The sequence below is a fragment of the Lepeophtheirus salmonis genome, chromosome 5 (assembly GCF_016086655.4).
Source record: "Lepeophtheirus salmonis chromosome 5, UVic_Lsal_1.4, whole genome shotgun sequence".
NCBI classification, from domain to species: domain Eukaryota; kingdom Metazoa; phylum Arthropoda; class Copepoda; order Siphonostomatoida; family Caligidae; genus Lepeophtheirus; species Lepeophtheirus salmonis.
In genome coordinates this window covers 22,213,545-22,235,772 of record NC_052135.2, presented here as the reverse complement: position 1 = coordinate 22,235,772, position 22,228 = coordinate 22,213,545, and the positions used below count along the sequence as shown (strand labels likewise).

At 30.4% G+C, this 22,228-nt stretch overlaps 1 protein-coding gene across 21 annotated transcripts in view; it reads right to left on the bottom strand.

Annotated features, from left to right (window-relative positions):
• Positions 1 to 797: 797 nt before the first annotated feature.
• The window catches only part of LOC121117940 (epsin-2), a 31,345-nt gene continuing 9,914 nt past the window's right edge, over positions 798 to 22,228 (bottom strand). The window contains exons 1-12 of one of the 21 annotated variants that reach the window (XM_071888398.1): positions 18,461 to 18,725; positions 18,152 to 18,242; positions 16,324 to 16,516; positions 16,168 to 16,255; positions 7,544 to 7,849; positions 7,287 to 7,463; positions 6,113 to 6,221; positions 5,946 to 6,057; positions 5,471 to 5,862; positions 1,785 to 2,000; positions 1,495 to 1,707; positions 798 to 1,262 (exon numbers count right to left, since the gene is read on the bottom strand). In XM_071888398.1, the coding sequence (XP_071744499.1) occupies positions 1,078 to 1,262; positions 1,495 to 1,707; positions 1,785 to 2,000; positions 5,471 to 5,862; positions 5,946 to 6,057; positions 6,113 to 6,221; positions 7,287 to 7,463; positions 7,544 to 7,822 (1,683 nt within the window). In that variant the 5' untranslated portion in view covers positions 7,823 to 7,849; positions 16,168 to 16,255; positions 16,324 to 16,516; positions 18,152 to 18,242; positions 18,461 to 18,725 and the 3' untranslated portion in view covers positions 798 to 1,077. The other 20 variants (XM_071888391.1, XM_071888392.1, XM_071888393.1 and 17 more) reach the window with 20 other exon arrangements.

Here is a 22,228-nt window from a genome sequence, read left to right as displayed (position 1 = left end):
ATATTATTTAGTGCTTGCGTCTAACATACATCAGTATGTAGAATGTTTGATATGTATCTTATATGTATGGGAGGATTGAGGAGGACGTGGACCTTTCCTCTTTGATAAATTGTGTAGTACCAACACAATTCAAGATGACATCTTCTTATTATCTCTCAATGCATTCCATCCCTCAATGAAAGGAGCTGATGTTGGTATATTTATATATGTGAATTGTGAATGGGAATTTACTTTTAATATAGGTATATTTATTTTTGTAGAAGGTATATGCATTCTTATCCATTTATGCCGTGCGTAAACATAAAAACAATCTTGAACAAAAATCAAGAAAAAAGATAATCCTATATATTTGTTTACTTTAAATATATTTACACTAGAGCTGGTGCCCGGTATTGCCCATACTTAATGGGCGTCGTTGAGCAGACAAAATTTGCTTAAAAATATAGAAGATAACTACTCAAGAAATCCTTATGTTTACTCACTGTTTTTCATGAGCACACTCACCCGTAGTTACTCAGTATCTTTCCATGAATATTTTTTAGTTCTTCTATATGATTTTTATCGGAATGTTTTATATGTGTCCCCTTCCAGTCACTCGATCTTACAAGAAGTTATGTTTAAAAGAACCCATTTATTAGTTATTAGAGGCACTTCTATATTTTATTTGTATTATAAAATTAATTTATTTTCTAGATATATTTAAAGTCCTGTTAATTATTTTATATATTGATATTGAATTAGTACGTGTTAGATTCCTAAAAAAAACTTCCTAATAATTGTGATAATGAGAAGAGATTAATCATATAAGTATTTATTTAAATTACATTAATTTAGAATGGTTCAACTTAAATTTTATATGTACGCATAATACATATATATATATATTTTTTTTTTTTGCTATGATTTGAAGACAATTAGTTAAAGAAGAAAAATAAACACATTAACAAAGGTATTATTGTCATTATTGTAATATACATTCATACAAACGCATTCAAATTCATATACCTATATATACGTAGGTATGTATGTGTAAAAAGCCTTTTTACAAAAAAAAAGGAGCTTAATGAAATAATGCTTTCAAAAGAATGGACTGTCTTCAAGTGTATGTGGTAATTGCTGTTGTTGCTGCTGATTCCCATGGTTTTTGGGATAATGAGAATTATCAAGCTGATTTATATTGTCCTTTGCCAGTTGTTTCATGGGTGTAGATTGTTTTGCCGGTTGAAATGGATTCGTTGGCTTTAATTCAAAAGGATTTTTACCTTCAATGTAAATATATTTAAGCACTTTAAGAAAAGATTGATATATGTCTTTATATACATATAACACAAAATATTTTGAAAAATTTTAAAACTATATCGTTTGTTTTTCTGTTTTTGTTTTTTACTATTCTTTAAAACTCATTTAATCTACATCATATGTTATATTCTATGAATATATATATATAAGTTCATGGTTAGTTAGCTATTCAAGTAAAAATATAAATATACTTACCACCAAAAGGAGACCAATTGTCAAGGTCAACGAGATTCTGATGTTCATTTAGAATGGATCCCACGCCATGCTTATGACTTGAAATATCTTGAAAAGAACTTTGAAAGGGATCCCCTCCATCTGCTCCACAAACAGCAGTTGTTTCAAACTTTAACTGAGGAGATGTTGAAGAAGGATCCAACTGAACAATGAATGGATCATTTTTTGAGTCTTCTGTTCGTATTATGGGATAAAACGTATAGATCATTAAAAAGGGAGTTATTTAAGAAAATATAAATCATACTACTAACCTCCACTCAAAATGGATGATTCTACATCATGGCGGATATTATCAAAGTCTGCGAGAATATTTTGAGACTGGGTTGAAAATGGATCCTCGCAGATGGTACCCTCCCCCTTATCACCAAATGAGGTTTCCCATGGATCAAAACTATTTGTCATTGATCCACTAGTTGTAGCCTCTGCTTTACTCGGCTTGGATGATGAAGGAAGAAGGTTACCCTCATCTAGATTGATGAATGAATTTGTAAATTAAAACACATTGTAAATAAAGATTAAGGTTAAAATAATCCAGTTTTTTTACATATTTTCATATTTTATACAATGCCTTTTTCAGTGAAAAAAATATTCTTGTCAAATATTTTTAACCCCTACTTTCTTTTAACAATAGAGAAAAAATATAAATAATATATACATTTTTTTTAAAGTACTCTGAAAAAAGTGCTTTTATGAGTTATAATATTTTTAATTTTTCCATTTATAATATACCTATTCAGTTTTACCTGAATCCCAAATTAAGGGCAATATTCCATTTTAAAAAATCTTAGTTGATTGCAATAAATGATAATTGGTTCATTATACTAATAGAAAGTAATTGCAAAATGGACACTCACATGTTTATACATATACTTTTTTTAAAGATATGTTGCCGATGCCACAAGAAGGCTTGAATTAAGATCATAATAATTATGCATAAATGAAGATAAAAATAAGCAAAAAAATAATTTTAGTATAATAGTAAAATCTGGACATAAGAAATTCGGAAATAATAAAAATACACTTATAGTCAACGTTTTTTAAGATCAAGCACAGGTTGACTTGCAATGGGGAGTAGAAAATTACTTATTTACTAAAGTATTCAAATACTGTATTTTTTATATACTTCGGTTTTAGAAACATTTGGGGATTGAAACCCCTAAAAAGGGGTTAGCGACGCCATTGCGATAACAGCTGCAATAAAGGAAAAGAACGACAGTTCCAAGTCTCAAAAAGAATAAACAAACTATTTTAAAATTATGTCCAACTTTATAAACAAGGGATATCCTATAAACTACTCACATTTTTTTACAAATTTTCAACTTCTAATCAATATTATAAATTATTGTAGTTCAGTTTTCTTTTGTGAATCTATGTAAAGCATAAAATAAGTTTAAAATATAAACACGTACGTAAAATTGACTAAATTGGCGGAGAAAAATTACCTAACTTAGAGATACCGCCCTGGGATAAAAAGCCAATACTATTTTTGGCACAGTGATACCCTACATATGTACGTATAACATGTTTCCAAAGTTTCATATTAATAAGAATTCGGGAATTTTTTTATATTCATGATCAACTACTTGCTAGTGTATTTCAGATTTTTTTTTAAATCAAAATTGAGATCCTAGGAAAGTTAAATAGCCTACTTTGACTTCATTTTTGGAATCCTCACACTTCAAAATATTTAGAAAATTTTCAAGAGGATAAAAAAATATACAAGAAAAAGTAGTGTCCGGTAATAAGACAAAAAAGGCAATGAGACGATTATCTATATCTCATGAACGACTCAGACTTATGTGGTGAAATTTGGCACAGTTAATCTCCTCATAAATTTGAGCTTGTGTGCCAAAAATCATCCAAATCTGAGTGGGTCAGGTGACATTAATTTTTTGTTTCGGTCGATTTTACATGGAATCATCCATATATAAATAGAACATGTCACTCGTTACATTTATAGCTGACAACAACATACCCCATATATGTTTGTGTTAGCGAAGAATAGCATGTGAATGTGTCTACAATACATTATCACACTAATTTAACATACATACGTTTGTATGTATTACCTATTTACAATGTAAATATTCAGAAAAAATAAGTATTTAATTATATTCGTGCAAATTCAATTAAAAAAACTATTTCGACCACAAAAATGACCTTTTTTTCATTTTTAAATAGCCAGCATCTTAGCAAAAAATGTTTAGAGCTACCTCATATATTACTTATATGAATTGAAAAATATATGGGTTAGTAAACTAAATAATACCTTTAAAACGGGATACTCTAAAGTAAAGTAGTTACATACCAGGTTTAGAAAAAGTAATGAGGCCTTCTAAAAATACCGTTTTGAATAGGTGTAGTTGATTAAATCTTAAAGTTCCGATTAATTTTGAATAGCTTAGATTCGAAGCCTTTGATTGATGTGCATATTATTTAAAAAATCTGTATATGTCGTGATGGAGACAAAAAGAGCCATAATAGGCAATTTAATCCGCGCCAGGAACCCGACCTCGGGCATCATGAAAGCCTTAAATGTCAGCAAGACCACAGTCTGTCGGATCATAAATTGTTTGGCTTATAGGGACAACCTTAAGGACAAACTCAAGAGTGGAAGACCCACCAAAGTGAAGCCTGAAGACATAATGGAGGCCTTTAAGGTCAACTCAACGATAAAGATGTCAGAGTACGCCACGAAAAAGAAGTTGCATTAGTCTACTTTAGGCAAGAGCATCTTAAATGCTGGAGGTAGGTCGCTTAGAAGAGTTGAGAGGCCACTCCTGTCCCAACGTCAAAAATAACTACGTCTTCAGCTATGTCAACAACTTTTGAATTATCTGAAGCACAACAGCAACCGGGTAATTTTTTTCTTTGATGAAAAAACCTTTACCGTTGATCCCGTCTACAAGAAGCAAAATGATCGGATGTTATGCTTTGGCAAGGATGATAACAGCATTAGGACAGTCACCAATACCTAATATCCAGGTCTCTGTCATGATATTGGGGATTGTGGCATCAAATGGAGAAAAAATGCCTCCAATTTGTCTTCCTATTGGATACTGGACACCCACGGCCGACTACTTAATGGTGTTGAAGGAAAATGTGGTCCCATAGATCACCAAGACCATGAAGAAGTCCAACAAGGCTACGTACGTATTTCAACAGTATGGGACTCCGGTCCATACTGCTAATATTGTATTAGAGTGGAGTTAGCAAGATGAACTTCTGTTCCAATAACCTTTGGTCCCCTCAGAGCCCAGATCTGAATCCACTGGATTACTCCATTTGGTGGCAAATTGAGAATAAGTCCTTCAAATTCCGCCACCCGAATATTGATGCCCTGAAAACCTCCGTTAATCAGCAATGGAGGATCATGAAAAAGAACTACGTTGTCAATGTGTACAAGGCCTTCCGGAGGTGGTTGGAGGCGTTCATTGGGGTTGATGGTGGCCAGATTCATAATTAATGTGCATTGTAGGTGTAAAAAATAATATAAATTAAAAAAATTATGGACAATATCATCCTGATGAGTATTTTAGTGACAGGTTTCAATACTTTTTCTACACCCAGTAGAGTCAAGTACTTGTGAAATATTGCATTAATAGTTACAGTCAACTTAATCATCAATTTAGTCATCAAATATAGCACTTTGAGGACGTAAAAAGGCGTTTGAGCAAGGAAATATCGCAATTTGAAGCTTTTTTCATGAAGTTCAAGTCAAAAATGGCTTAAAATGACCAAATTTTCCGAAAAAACTCCAAATTTTGGCTGTAAGTGCATAATTTGTATTTTGATACATTTTACGTTTGTAATTTTTTGGAAATCAAACCCCCCATACCCCGCCGCCCCCCCAAAGTTATTTATTTACACATTACTCCTTTTAGTTTTGCTCATTGCCAAGAAAATTTAATTAATTATAAAAAAATAAAATATTTACCTCGTGGGTTGAAAACATCAATGGCGGAATCAAATCTTGTTGGTGGATGTGGAGGTGAACATTGATTTCCCCAAGGATCCAGACCTTTATTTCTATCGAAAATAGACACATTGGGAGTTGAAATACAAAGAGGATCCAAAGAAACAGATTTTATTCCACCCAGTGATGCAGTTGGAGGTGAAATAGAATTTGGACATTTATAAATGGATGCAGTTGTTGTAAAAGCACTCCCTTGAAGACCTGAGGCATTACCAGACAAAGGAGTTGGATCAAATTCTAGATCTACCAGATCGAATAATGAAGATTTATTCTGTACTGTTTGATTCTCATTCGCTTTGTATAAACCTTCGATGTCATTTTCACTTTTATGTGACACAAACTTGAAATCTTCACTGTAAATAATAATTAATATATATATGAAAACGTATTTACATATTGACAACTTCATTTCTATTAAATTGATGTTCTTAAACACCTATAATTTCTTCGAATGGGGTTTTCTCCTTGCGAGTCTTGATCACATTCATCATCATCAACATCCCCCCTTGACATTGCCAAGGCTAATTCAAGCTGCAGATCTTCCTCACCTACAAATAATAAATATTTTAAAATTATTTATTATTATTATTTTTCTATAAAGACCTTTAGTATGAGGTCTATCATCTTCCAATTCCGAAAGTGATGTCTCTATCATCGATTGGCTATTTCTCATCCAACGACTAGCTTGATGTTTTTCTCGAGTTGTATTGAACTAAAAGGATCAAAAAATAATTGAAGAGCATTTAATCATGAGTTAAGAAACAAAATCAAATTGGCTTGGATCTCATTATAGTTATTGTTATATCCATAGAAATAATTATAACGAAACAATTGAGTTAATAGACAAGATGTAGGGGAGAGTAAGGATAGTTGTTACGGAGGAGAGATGTTACACTACCAATAACTTTAAAATGTAAAGTTATCTAACCACCCTGTTCTTATACTTGACCTAACGCTTACAGTTATAGAGAATTTTGACATTGACATTTTGAGACAAAAAGTAATCATTTTAGGTAATTGTTTTTTGAGATATATTTCTATTATAAAACATGAAACTTTAATTTTATTTTATTAAATATCATAGTCTAGAATGTCGTTCAAATAATTAACATACTTGTAATATATTATTAATTTCAATATTCAGTTGACACTATTTATTCTGATTACAACACTATGGAGGAGACTTGTTACAACCCATTTTGATTAAATATACTCGTACTATATATATATATATATATAATATTTAATTATGTTTTTTTTTTTTTTGTCTAATTTCATGATAAACTTTAATTATTAATCACAGTATATAGTAAAAAAAAAATATTTTTAATTTTATTATTAACTATGCTCTATTTCTGTAAATGTTTTATTTGTTTATCTTATATATGTAATTATAAGTATAAGTACTTTATGCTGACAAACGGTAATTAAAAGTAAATAAATGCTTGAATATAACAAATGACAGTTTTTACATGTCTCCTCCTACCCTGTACCATGTCTCCTCCTGGTGAATCAAGTATCCTACTTTTGGTTGGTTTCGAAAATACGAATAAATGGCTATTAATTATTACTACAACAAAAATGATTTGAAATTATTTGTCATAGGTAGCTACCTCTGTCAAGTTGCCTGGGCGTTGAATTATCTTTTAAATTGTGAAACACATGACAGCTTCAAAAAATATATATATTTTTTGTAACATGTATCCTCACTCTCCCCTACTATATATTTGAAGGTTATACATATAATAATTGTGAATAGTTAAAACAAATACTCAACCTTGGACTTCAAGGCCTTCACCCTCTCACTTTTAAGCAATTCATCATCTTTTAGTAATGTGACAAGGGATTTAGCCTTTTCCCTCACATTTATTCCTTGGTCTTTATTATCATCCAAATATTGAAAGTCAATCAATGACTTTATAATAAACAAATTCATTTTACTTTCCTCAATTACCTGAAAATAAGATCGTATAAGTCTAAAAAACATTCAAGATAAGTAGTGCAAAGCAAAAGTGTGTCAATCTTCAATAATACCTTGTCACATCCAGTTTTGAGTAGATACTCCAACAGAACTAGAGCTTTATATACATGTCTCCAATTCTTCCCTTGATCATTCAGCCTTTTCCAAATCATTTGCATAACATCTGAAAAGGCAGCAATATTGTAAGTTAAGTCAGCAACTTCCGACATCATGGTTGAACTGGGACCCCATGGATCATTTGATGTGGCTTCCCTAACTTTGACTTGTGCCGGTGAATAACTACAAGCGACATTTTTAATATTTCTTCTCAAGCCGGATATGTTCACAGCCATGTTTTCAAATTTTATAAACTGTTCAACCTTTAAGGAGGGGAAATAGAGGCTCTGTAAGGGAATCATGAATAAACTGATGAAGAAAAACTTGGAGCGTTTTAAAACTTGAAAAATAAAATGATTTCAAAGACACAATAAATTTAAAAAATACATTTTTTTGCGAATTAAGCTAGTATTAAATAGTTTTAACAAAAGTGAATAAATAGAATCTCTGAATCATAGCTAAAGCAATGGGTTTCTAATTCATTGTCAACCCATAATTCTTAAGAGATGGATTCCTTATGTAATTAATTCAATGCATGAGTATAAAATTATATCAACATAATTTACTTACAAATGAATACCGTATGATAGATAAGTTATTTGGACCTCTCTAATATAAACAGATCATCCTTAATTTTATTAAAAAGTTCAAAGTCAAATTTTATTTTTCTCTATTCAATTATTTTTTTTATACTTCTATAATTTGAAAACTTCCATTCTCAAGTTATTAAATGAGTCAAGAAAAATAAAAATGTTCCAACTAAAATAGAAGCATAAGAAATATAATTTAGGGAAGGAATGTACATAAGTTATGTTCAAAAATTTATACCAAGTAAACTAAAGTAAAAGGCCTAAAACACTAAATTTAATTGTTTCTTAGGTTTAAAAACAAGGAAAAGTACATCCATCCGATGAGAAGATAATTTATTTTGGTTAAATTCCTACAAAGATGTACAGAAAATATATGAATTTTTCACTCTTGAATAAAAAAAAATAAGCCTCCTGTATATACTTGTGTGTTTCTTTACAATAAATTATTAATAATGGCTTTATGCGTGTGTTTGTAATAAAGCATTTTTAAGTCCTTTTAAAATATGTATATTCTCGTATAACAAAATATGTACAATGTTATTTTCTGCAATTTTTCTTTATTACTTTTTTTCGCTAAATAATACTGTAAAAAGTACTTTCTTTTCCTTTGGCAATGCCATTTAAGGTAGCCTTTCAAGAATATCAACTATTGATAAATCGCTTGAGTTTTTGTTACTATAACTAATGCAGAAAGGAAAATATTCAAATAATCGCAATATTAAAAGTATCAACAGAACCTCGAATAGCTCTTTTGTATTTTATTAATAAATGTATGCATATTTTTTAATTGAATTTTATTACTTCGATAAATTATGATCAATTTTTTTTAGAATATTCCATGAAAATGTACTTTCAAAAAGTTGCACCAAATTGGTTTAAATTGTAGTAAGCTTAAATATATTGACGTCAAAAGTTTTTAGTATAAATTTAAGTCAAATTGGGGCAACCGAGCATCGATGGTGTATTCTACAAGCAATTACTACCATCAATTAACGGATTAGAAAGCGTCCGAGTCCCCGTTGTTCCTACTCTATTGAAATGACATAGTTTCATGATCATTTCATAAATATTAAATTCGTCGAAATCAAATAAAAGTAGACTATTTATTTATCTTTAAATTAAACTTTTAAGATAATGAATTACATATTAATACCTTATTCGAGATTCACATATAAGTTAAAAATTATTCTTTAATCCAATCATTATTTTTGAGTTGATGATAAAATTTCGACTCTATTTAGTAGATAGGATACTATATTGTAAATAGCTACAGGAAAATAAGGATATGTGACAAATGGGTTCTGACAATCATGCACAATCTAACAATTGAAAGGTTACATTATTTTGTAAAAATATATTCTAATTTACCTTAACACTAGATGAACGGCTAAATATATTTCAACGATGGAGAAGCCATTTAAACATAAAATTACATAATTTATAATAATTACCAAATCTAGCAAGTTATTAATTACTTGCACTGGCGACCGTCTGAAACTAACTGTAGGGGTATATAGCCCTGCCATTTTATCAATATTGTCAACTCTACATTTTGTTTTATTAGAATATATTACTTAGTCAGGTAATTTCTTTTTAGTTATGTCAATTTGTAAGTTTATGTGAATAGTATACGGAACTTTTATATGTTTGAAGATTTCCCTTCATAAAATGTAGGGATTCATGTCTTTCTTTTTCTTTTTTTTTTTTTTTTTTTGACGTATCTGTCTTTTAGGAAGAACTTTGCATGTATAATTAATTAATCAACATATTGATTTCAAAACTTAACCACGTAATTTTGAGCATTAAAAAAACTTCAATAAATTAAAATCAAATTTGTGAAAAAGATCAAAAGTAAAAACGGGTCAAAATGACTTCTTTAATATTAATACAATGCATAAAGTATATAAATCAAATAAAGTACTTAATTGAGATTAATTTTCCCATACTCATTGTAATAAGAAAATGATATGGCAAGGTATAAATGAATGATCATTTAAATACCATGAACGTTCTTACTTGATCCTAAAGATGCAGATATAATTTTTTTATATAAAAAGACAGCAAGCCTTTAAGTTAGAACAGTTTAAATCACTCACTTTTCTTAAGTATTCAATGCAGATGAATTAATTAATAGTATATTATGTTCCCTACCTACTACTGCTGCTTTTGAATTATTTGTATCACAATCAATAATGTCGTATCATCATTTCCTAGAAATAACCAAGGGAAGCTTCTGTTTAAAATCAACTAGAGTATGAGAAGAGGCATTTTAAAATTATACTGGCACGCATTTTCACCTTGAAACCCTACAAAATCTCGAGTATCGTGGAGCAAGTATCCTACTACACATGAAGGGTTTCCCTTCCTTCACATTTGTGTACCTACATATTATATCAATCAAATTCTATGTTACAAGTATATGTAGCTAGCTAAATGTCAAGATTCTTATGAGCTTTGGCGAAAATAATAATTATTAAATGTACAGTGCGTTTAAAAAAAAAGTGTAAAATTTACTTGCTCTCGAAAATTTACCCTTAATTGAACAGTCTCTGATCTATAAAGTTAATGCGTACTTCATTTTAAAGAACATAAATAGATCTTTCAAATGATGCCACATTAATTTGGATCATCCTTCTGGTTGGCCCTTGAGATCAGGATGAAGTTGATTTTCTTATTATCAACGGATTCAAAATTCAATTTCATGCAGTGACCATAGACTAGGATCTATCCGACTGAAACTTTATTCGAGAGGGGAAAATGTCATATGCTACTAATTCTACCATTCTTAGTACCTGGAGTCTGATTCCGATGACACTACGGTAAAAAATTTATCAAACATAGCATGTTAAAATATAACCCTAGTTGATATGATAATTGTTGGACCAAAAAAGGGAATATTATCTTGTGTTTTTGTTTGATAAAACAGGGAAACACATGGATCATTAATTACCACATCTTAGACTCCTTAAATTATTAAACACAAGATGCTCAACATTTTTTTTTATAAATAAACTAAATACTAAAAAATATAAATATAATTGTTTACTCATAATATCCTATTTGGGGTGGGACAAATTCATAAATATGGCAAATTCTGACCCGAAAGTAACGTTTTTTTTTCAAAATAAAATGCCCTGTGCCACACTAAAAATTGTTTGAGAGACCTCAAACTTTGCCAAAGTAATTTTTTTTAACCCTAGCAGAAAAGGTACCTAAACCAGGAGGGGGAAAATATTAACTAGAAAGCGGGACAGTCTAATGTACATCACATAAATAAAAACTAGTTCTTAAACTGATATACGTTAAAAAATACATTTAAAGTATTTTAAGTGTTAGTTCTAAAGAAATAAGAGTTAAGAAGGGCTTTCTCTTTGATGTTTAGAGTAAATTTATACATGTGAGTTTGTTTTTATCTAATTTTTATTAGTTTTACAGATATTCTTGGAAAGAAAATATCATATCATATATATTCTACATTCATCTCAATTCTCAGCAATATCTAACGATACGTACGCTAACCCCACAATTCGGGACGAACCACGTTACACCCTTCACGGTAAGCGGTTAGGTACGGTATTTTGTAAAAAAAAAATATTTCATAGAATTAATGTAGTTTTTCCAGCTTTTTTTGATATTTTATTCTCTAATCATTTCTTTCCTGTACAAATAAAATTAACTCCTCTAAAAAAATAAAGCTTGATATAAAATATACACGGATATATAATCCTTTGAAACATGAATTTATATTTTTTTTTTTTTGCAAAAAAAAATTAGCTTTATCCAAATGTCCTGGTAATAAACAAGACCAATTAGTAGTTACAACTATGACGCTTGATACTGATGTACCTGTATTTGCGAGGTATCGACAAGCTAACTGGAAAAAATGGAAAATTAATTTAAATTATCCCTCCACCATACCAATGGGTTTGGGTCAACTGTGATGTGTTTTATCAATTTTTTTATATCTTTTTATCTCTTTTTTGTATAAACAAATATATAAGTTATTTCTTATATAATAGGATGTTTATGGATCAAAATCTTACCACAATATCTAAATCTATTAATTAAAAAAAAAGTAACAATAATTTTATAACATAAAAATATTTAATATATATACGTATCGTCGTACTGCACCAAAGGTAAAAACGTACCGAACCGCCGTACAACCCCGTACCGTGTTAGCCCTAATATATATATATATATCAGGTATAGAGTCGTAAAAAAATATGAACATAACGCATGTGAGATTTTTTTTAAGTTGACAATCTAAAGAGTGTTTTTATTTGCCAAAGACGGAGAGTAATACTGGGAATTTATAAGAGATTTTGACAAAACACACAACCACTCATCTACTATGACGTCAATATTAAAAGTGTGGTGGAAGTCAAACATCATTCGTACTTCCTTTATGGTAAAGTCTTGCATTTATATTAACCTTGATCGAACCTTGAAGAATTATCGTCTAATTGATTTAAAACTGCATGATAAATTTGAAATTTTAATTTAATTTAAATATAACTATAATATTTTCCCTGCGCTAATGTCAATTTTAAGTAGAAAGTTCTCCGCTTTATAGCAGTAATTCAAAGGTAAATTCAGGTGTATCACATATATCGCTTCCCCTTTATCCTAGCATTCTAAGAAAACCCCATCTTTATTAATAACATTTGGGGGGGGGGGCACAATTAACCTCGAGATTTAAAGTATCTAGAAAAATATACTTAGTATCTACAATGTACTAATCTTGTGTTTCTGCTGAAAATTCTAGAACCTTTATGCTTTTTAGTGGACCGAACTGAATTAAAAGAAGTTGGGTCTGGACCGGTCTCAAAGAAAAATTCAATCTAGATTGGTTTTATTTAAAATTCAGCCTAGGCCTAAGTATTAAGACTCCATCCAAGACAGAACTTTCTGATTCAGTCTTAGTAAATTTTTGTAGACCAATTTGGACCTATTTTGAGGAAAAATGAAATAAAGATCACAATTTTGAAAATAAAAATTATCTTCAGATTGTCAACTAGAAAACATACTTCCATGCGTTAATTAATGGCATATATTATTCATCTATAGTTAAGGTAAAAAACCAAATCTATTGAGTCTGAATTACACAAGTATTCTGAATCTAATCATCTTAAATTACTATTAATAAATTATTTCGATACATCATTCATAAATGTCACTTAAAGAACGACAAAATTATATTCAGTTATTGAAAAAAAACACTATTTCGAAGAACATATCGGAACTTTAAAAAAAGTCTCATAAATCAAATGAAGGCTCCAGATTATAGCTAATATTCCTTGGTAACTCAACTGATTCCACAAATTATAATATGAACCCTATAAATGACCTAAATAACTACTAAACAATACAACTATTGTTGTCTTATTATTAAAAAATGTAAAGCTTTAAAATTTAGAATATGAATATGATAGGTTTTTTGGGATATGATGACGTATTGTATATAAAAATAGATAGTACCTACCTTCAATCGAGATTACACGAGTACACGTAGTTTTTTGTTGTATTTTTTGTGTTAGCGTGGTAACGTCGTGATCAATCAAGATTACTTTATACCTATACCGACTCCTAACGACAAAAGATCTATGATTATCTAATGCACATTATACAATCACGCACTTGACATCTACACACAAAAACAAGAAAAACTTACTCATTTAAACTTGGATCAACACTTTTCAAACATCTCATTACAAAAAAGCAGGGACCTCAATGTATAAATTACAAACCTACATTTGTACGTGTGATGTATATGTTAAAAACACATTTGATGTTAAAGGATTTTTTTAATTAGTGTTGTGTTGGTCCTAATTTCTTCGGTTCAGTCCAGTCTAAGACCGGTTGTTAAATACAACTGAATAATATTAATTAGAAAGGAGAAACATCTCAATAGGATCAGAATATTACAGGGGATCAAGATTTTCTCATCTTAAGGACTACAAAGTGAGATTGGACTGCTTCACACACCTCGGTTCTAAATAAGGACCGACGCCACACTATTTTTCCTAATTTATGTATTTATCGTAACATAATCATCATTATGCATATAATGCACATACATACATTTGTAAAATCATACGATAAAGCACGCTAATTAGACTCAAGTGAATACAATAATATATCCTTATTCCTGTATGAATTTTAATTATAGCTTTAAATTTTGAAAAGTTTCTTTCTGAATATGGACAAACCACAAACCACGTGGCAACTTAGAAGAGAGGGAAAATAAAGCCTAAAACTACGTCTATCCTCTTTCGGAAGTAGTGGGGCATATTTAAAAACACGTAGACTGGAATATAATGTAAATATGGCTTAAATGACGTCATAGGGAACACGTAAAATAAATGTGAAAAGAACCAGATAAGTCCACATGGGGGAGAGAGGGAGGTAAAAATTATGCTTAAAAGAACCTCGTGTTTAATAAATGACCCCAAAGTTGTATTCGGGTTCACTTATTTCGATTACATATAAAGTACTAGTCCAGCTCTGATTAGATAAAGTATTAAGTTGTAATATATGTTCTATATTTAATTTTAATTGTAAACTAGTTTTACAAAAATTATAGACATTTCATTAGTTAGATAGTCAGCCTGGGCAAAAAAAAAAAGAGGAGATTTGTACGTACATAATGAATTAATTTGAATAGCTAAGAGGGACTTTGTACTACATATCCATATGTATATGAAAAATACAGCATTCCAGGCGAGCGATAACTTATTACAAACCATCTTAGTTAAAGTGAAAACTGGTCAAAAAGCAACCCTCCGCCTCCCACCCCAAAAAAAATATATAATCCGGAGTGGGTACTACCAACCGTCCTTTTTTACACGAAAATGTCCAATTTTTGAATTTTGACGAATAAAAAATCAAAAATAAAATCAAACGAAAATAGTATAAATTTCAGAACCTTGACTTCTCTCTCCCCCCTTCCCCTAAAATTGAAACTCATTATGGGGCTACGTGTCCTCATTCGTGAAAATCAAAATTTGACCTGAATTTTCTAGCTGACCATCCAAAGATTTTTTTTTTTGTTTCTGAAGCTGTTATAATTTCTCTTTTAATTCATTAAGAGAATATAAAATAATAGTTTGTACACGTGCCCATAAATGACGGAAGCAACGGTGTTATGGGGGAGTTATAAGTTTAAGTTCCTACTAAAATCAGAGCAGAATTGATTGGATTAATTCATGCCTATATTCTTACTTGTAGGAGTTGTGTTTTTTTTTCTTTATATCTTAACTAATCGCAGTTAATCTTATAAAACTCATGGTACGAAACCAGATCTTCTCCCAAATATTATTCAAATTGTTAGAGTTACCTTAAGTACATTATACTTAGGGATGGGCATACGAAATATATGGTACAATTGATTAAAGTTTATTTTAATAAAACAAGCTGCCTATAATGTTATTGTTTTTGATGATACCCTAACATGTGATTTTGGTAGAGAAATGAGAATCTTCCATATATAAATAACAATTGAAGAATTAACATAAAAAGTAGTTGAAATTTTCAAATTCAGGAATACCTGATTTACTTCGTCAAAATCAAGAAAAAACTTCCAAATTTCTATATTATAGATCTATTAAAACGTATTTATAAAAGTCACTAATTTGATAAATCATACAATGAGTAATCAAAAACTTATGATTGTTATCACTTTACCCGTAGCAATAGATTACTAGTAAAGTTATTAATGAAAGTATTATAACATATATTTGCGATACTAAGTTAAAAAAATATGTGTAAAATAAAAATAAACGATTACCTATTACAAAAAATATTAATTAGAAATTTTAATTGTAGTTATACACGGAAAGTCAAACAAATTAATAATGACAACTGATACGAAATTGAAGTTATTAATAGTAAATATTACAAAAATAATTCAACAAATTATTAGAGACAAATTTAAACCTTATATAAAAAAGTATAATGATACATTTTTAGACAGAAATAAATATACCTACTAAGTAGAAATGAAATCGGTATATTTCCTATCATACTTCAAATTCCATGTAGAATCTTCATTCCTCGTCATGTATATCATTTGTAAAGCTAAAAAATAAAAATAAATTAAAGGGTTCAGTATTTAAAACGACTTATACTTATCTTCAATAAATTACATAACAACAAGTTGCAATCCATGAAGCATACCCATGTATATACTCGAAGAAACTGATGTTAGACAAACTACGTGTGCGTCATTTGAAACTAGGACACCCTTTGAGACCATTCAAGCAGTTGTTTTCGCCCATATTAATGTATATTTCCAACACCTTATCTAGGAGATTATGAACATTTAGCTTTATACTAATCCTAAATTTGAAAAAAATAGTTGTTTAATTAATTTTTTGAATATTTGAATACATCAATAACAACTTAATCGAAAAAGTTACAGGTTTCTAATACTATTAATACTAGAAACCTTTAAGCGAAGGCTCAAGTGCTCTCGCTACAAATAGGGCAAAAGAACTGAGAAATTAGTAACTACTACAATGTCAGGAAACCTTTCAAAAGTAAATGTTTGAAGGTTATTGAGAAAAACTGGGGATACATCAAAATCAGAGAATTGGCTCCTGAAACCATCAAGAATGATAGCAAATTATTTATATTTAAAAACACCACTATCGTAAACTGTGATGCAGAAAGAGTTTTCAGTATGATGAAGGACATAAGTGTACCAAAAAAGTCACGTTTGACAGTGGGTCACATCAAAGATTTGATGCTAATCAGATGGAATTCGAACTTTATCAAAATTGGAGATTTGTTATAAATATATTTGAATGATTCCATAAATCCTAAAAGTAATTATTGTAATATCTACATAAAAAATAATATTTTTGATATTTTATAGGTACTTTTGTTTTAAGTTGACCAATACAGCGATTGTCAACTCCGATTGATAAAAGTGTTTTTTATGGATCAACTATTATAGGTACTTAATGTTATAAATTAAATTAATAAAAGATAATTAAGTTATTGACATTAATAATTTTAGGATTTTTATGGTCTCAATCAACTACATATTTGTAAGATCTCTAATTTTGTTGATGTTCAAGTTATATCTGATGATAATCAATGCCTTGATATAACCCTCCATTAAAAGTGATATTTTTCTAGGGTTATGTCCCTCATCGTACGGAAAACTGCCCCAACTTACGATAAGATTATTTTATAAAGTACTTGCTATCGTTATTAATGGGTTAAGGAGACAATTCTTGCAGTTTGATGTACCCCAAGGTTAATAGAAATCAAAGGTGAAAATACGGTATAGAATGAGCATGTTAAAAAAAAAAACCGAAAATCAACATAGTAACATTGAAGAATGTTTTGGAGGAGAGAAAGAATAATGGTCCTGACGTTTCATTAGACTGGGATCTAATAAAGAGGGGTAAAGTCCGCCTCACACTATAAAATTGCTGTGGGGAAAGGAAAAATTATTTTGTTCTTTGATTTTTCCTAAAATGAATATCCCTCCAAAGAGAAGGTAAGTTTTCAATTATATATTTAGGATTTATTAATTGTTAGTATAACAATAAATGTATAATTTAAGATACGATGGTCAATAATTGCCAGAGGTGGGAACTTGGACTTGAGACTTGCGACTCGAGTTGGACTTGAGTCCATATTTTGAAGACGATCTTACATTCAAAGACTCGAGACTTGATTTGGACTTCAAAGCTAGTATATTGCAGACTCAGGAAAAGGGATAACACTATGGACCCTATAATATAGTAATGGACTTGAAATGAGCTTGAATGACATCTGAGGACTCCATGAAAATATTCAAGGACTTGGACTTGACGTGAGATTTGAAGTTGACTCACAGTATAATGAGGTTTTCCCTACTCAGATTAATGCTATATTGTAAGCTGCAGGAGTGGAACAGATACTTCTAAATCTTTGGAGGCTATGGATTAAAGATATCTGTAGAAAGGATAAGACACTTACTATAATTCAAGTGTAGACTCATTACATTGTTGAATAAGAACTTTGAAGACGACATATCGGATAACAAATCATCCGTTCTACATGTTATGGCCTATTAAAAAAAGCAAACTAAAATAGATATAGTTCCATCAATCTTCGTACACAAAACATACTCCTTAATCTTACAAAATGTGAAATAGAAATTTGGCATTTTGTGAAGAAAGATACAGTAAATAATTGGAAATATTAAATGAAAAATAGACGCATTTCACTTTTCCAATCAACTCAACAGTTTGTCAGACATCCAATTAAGGTTGTTTTAAGTTTTACTTTTTATCCTTATCAAAATCATAAGAAGCTTCAAGTGTCAAAGTTTGTGTATATTGTGAGTTCAAATAAAGTTAAGATGTTTGATGCAATTCATAACGTTACAACTTATTTGAAAGTTATTCTTCGGCAGGAAGACTATAATGTGGAACCAAAAGAGATTTTTACAAAATTCAGAAATTGATTTCTTTCTAATGCTTCGTATACCAATAAGTTAAAATTTACGATTTTTTCTCTTTTCACCATCAATGAAGACAAAGGAAGACTATTATATACAATACCTGTTCATAAGTGCTATATGCGTAGTAAAATTATATAAGATTTTTAAATTGATTGAACTTATAGATTATAAACATCTAATTTCATAGTTCAAAGCTATGGTCCCTCTATTAATGAGCAAGAGAATAGGAAGCGAAAAAGACATTATGATCCTGGATCAAATAGAAGAGTGAATAAACTATCAAATGTATCTTGAATTTAATGTCCAAAAATATTGTATTTAATATTATAGTATTTTAAAATATTGATATAAGTAATTGTGCTTTTCATTTCTGTATTCCGGGTGAAATATTATTTTTACTGCACTAATTTTTTTTCTGTGAGGGCATATTGGGGCTGTCGTAGCAATATATTGCGATGAATATTGTACCTAGCTAAGTGAGGGCAACCTTTTATATTTAACAAATAAAAGCGTATAGTAAATTAGTAATTTATAAAGGAGATTCGCCAATTAAGAATCCATTGAATATCAATTGAGAAGAAAGTAAAGTTTTTATGGCTCAATTAGTATTAATAGATTAATGAAGGACAAACTATAAGAACTGAATCAGAACATTAATATAGGAACTGCTGAGGAAGAGACAAAGGTCAAAATGTTTTGATCTTAGTAATTTATATACAATCTAAACCGTCAATTGGAATCATAATGCTTTGATTAATTTATTTTATACATTCGTTTGTGAAAATTTCAATTGAATGCAATTCTTTTTAATATGGGACCAATTTCTTAATATATGTTTTAGAATTTCAGCCTGTAATTTTCAAGAAAATAGGACACATATTTTGATAATCAACTTAAGAATATATTTATATTTAGAAAATATTATTAAATAAGTTTAAATGGATAATTTTACTATATCTTAACATTATAAAATACCTAAATAATAGTCCATTGCTGATTATTTTATACATTCGAGAATATTCTTAAACGTTCCCAGAACGTTTTAAAATGCTTCCAAACTCTTTCAGGAAGCTCTTAAGGCGTATATTTAAATATTTTTTGATGACAAGATGAGTAAGGCTCCAATAATGATTATCTGCTCATATTGCAGTTTCTTATATAAGTGACTTTATAAGATTTAGAAAAGGGAAAAGTGTTTCAGCCAACAAAGTCTTTTGCCGCAATTTGTCCAGAGCATTTTTGTTAAAAGTTGATAGCATCGAAATATTTTCTCCGAGTGATACAGTAATTGCACATACTTCCTGAATGATAACGTAGTCCTTTATCACTCATCTTGGAAAAGACGGCATAACTCTTGAAAATAATTAACGATTCCTCCTTGCAGGGATCGCCCTCCCAGTTAATAAGTGCTAACTTACAAGTAGGACATTTAATTGACTGACTTATTGTGCGTGCCAAAAATCCAGCAATGTGGGATAAAGATGCTGTACATACTTTGCATCTCAAGTGTTTCAGTTCAGAGTTGTTGTTCTCATCTGTTTGTTCTTCCTCTGGATAAAATTATTCAAGAGTTGGCATCCCATAATTCAAAGTAGACGTATTATACGATACATTTAGTACAGCAATTTCATCAAGAGCCGTACAGTTAGCAGAAGAACTTCTGACAATACTTTTACTTCCATGTATTAAAAGAGATTGATATGCACTTCTGAATTGTCTGCAGGTAGGAGTATACCCCCATCCATTGCGTAATCTCACAGTATTGAGCCAAATGATCCTGGCAAAGTTTATATGGTGCAAGGCACGAGAGCTCTACTGAATCCAAATTTGAGATCAAAAAACGAATAGATTTGACATAAACAAGAATGCCAAGAGGGCCAGTTTTTCTCATTGAGAGTGTTACTTTCATCCCACTTGGATCAAAGAGATTTTCGTATAAATTTTCAAAATCATTGTTTCTTATTCAGTGCCTTTTTATACCCTAGAGCCTTCATTGAGCGACTGTTGAGAATGCCAAACACTTTATCATGAAGAAGAATAAACTCAGCTGTAGCGAGTGTATCATCTGTTTGAAATCCAGGAATTCCTTGACTGTGACAACATTTTAGTGTACGACCAACACTTTGGCTTTCTATAGCTTGCAATGCTAAAGCAACTTTCATTTTATTCTGAGGAAATTTGATGTGCTTCTCAGTTAATTTATTTCCCAAACGAAGACCGTGTTCAATTTGAAGTTCATGCAGTTTGGCTATCAAGTTCCACGGAACAGTTCCTCTCCCATGCCAATACAGTTCTTTGAAGTGTGCTAAAGCACCACGGATATTTTTGAAGCATGAGCCACATCGACTATAGCAACTACATTACTATTGCAATCCTCCTGTGGATGAGAAAAAGTCATCGATTGCTCATGAATAGACTTCGTTAAAATATTAAGTCCAAGCGAAGACAAAGCAGAAATATTAACTCTTGCTCCATCCATTGTAACAGATCGGACTGTGATACCGACGTAAAATGCACGTAAAATACATTCACGTATTGTTCCAGCAAGCACACCTGATTATATGTCCTTGCAAAAAAATAAGTAATTGACAGTTTCCAATAAGCTCGATAACCAACACGCATATAAACCAAGCCCTCGTTTGATTTCTCTTCCGCGTACCCCAAATCACATTGTCCGCCGTAATCAACAAATCCAAAACCACGGCCAAAACTCTTGTCATACTCTGCAGCTTCTTTTGAATGTATCCCTTCAATAATAAGAGCTGCATCTTTATACGCATCCTTTCCCTTGTGTGAAAATAGTTCACGAGAAGACGCTTCTTGTAAGTCTGGCAGACACTTGATGGTACACATGTATCGGCGTAGACTGGATTGTGATGGCAAAAAAGAAAGTTCGACGACAAAACTCATACGCACGAGGTGAATAGAAATGAGGAGTTAGTGCAAAATCCTTGAGCATAGCGAAATAATGGTGAGATTTTCCGTGATTTTCAACCATCTCCTTCACAGTCTAAAGTCTAACATTCTCAAAATGATTCAAAGCTACTACTCCCTCTCAAGATAATAAATTATTTTTCTGCAAATCTACCATTACATCTCTCAATTCCCGATTCGCTTTATTTGAACGACTCAAACGATTGAGAATATTTGCTTTAATCTTGCTTTTAGTCGTTAAAATAGTTTTTAAGCGATTGCATTGAAGACGTAGAGATTCTTGCGTTGTATCTGGTAGAAAGCAATAGTAGTGGTATTTATATATAACTTAGTGTAAGATATGTTTATGTGAAAACTAGTAAAAAAAACATAAAATATGTAACCATGATCTTTTCAAGTTTTGAATACGTATGCAATGTATATTCAGATATATATATATAAATAGACAACTACATTACTTCAATGATTGTATTTGATTCTAGAACATCTTAATTGCATTGCATATCTTTATTCGTCTTTTTCTCATTCTTAACATGACAAACAAGAAGTCGGCGTCTTTTCGGACAAGGAGGACATAGTCTATTTGGAATACCTGGGAATACTGACGGAATACTTCCTTGTTTGAGACAATGATTTTGTACAACACCATCACAAAC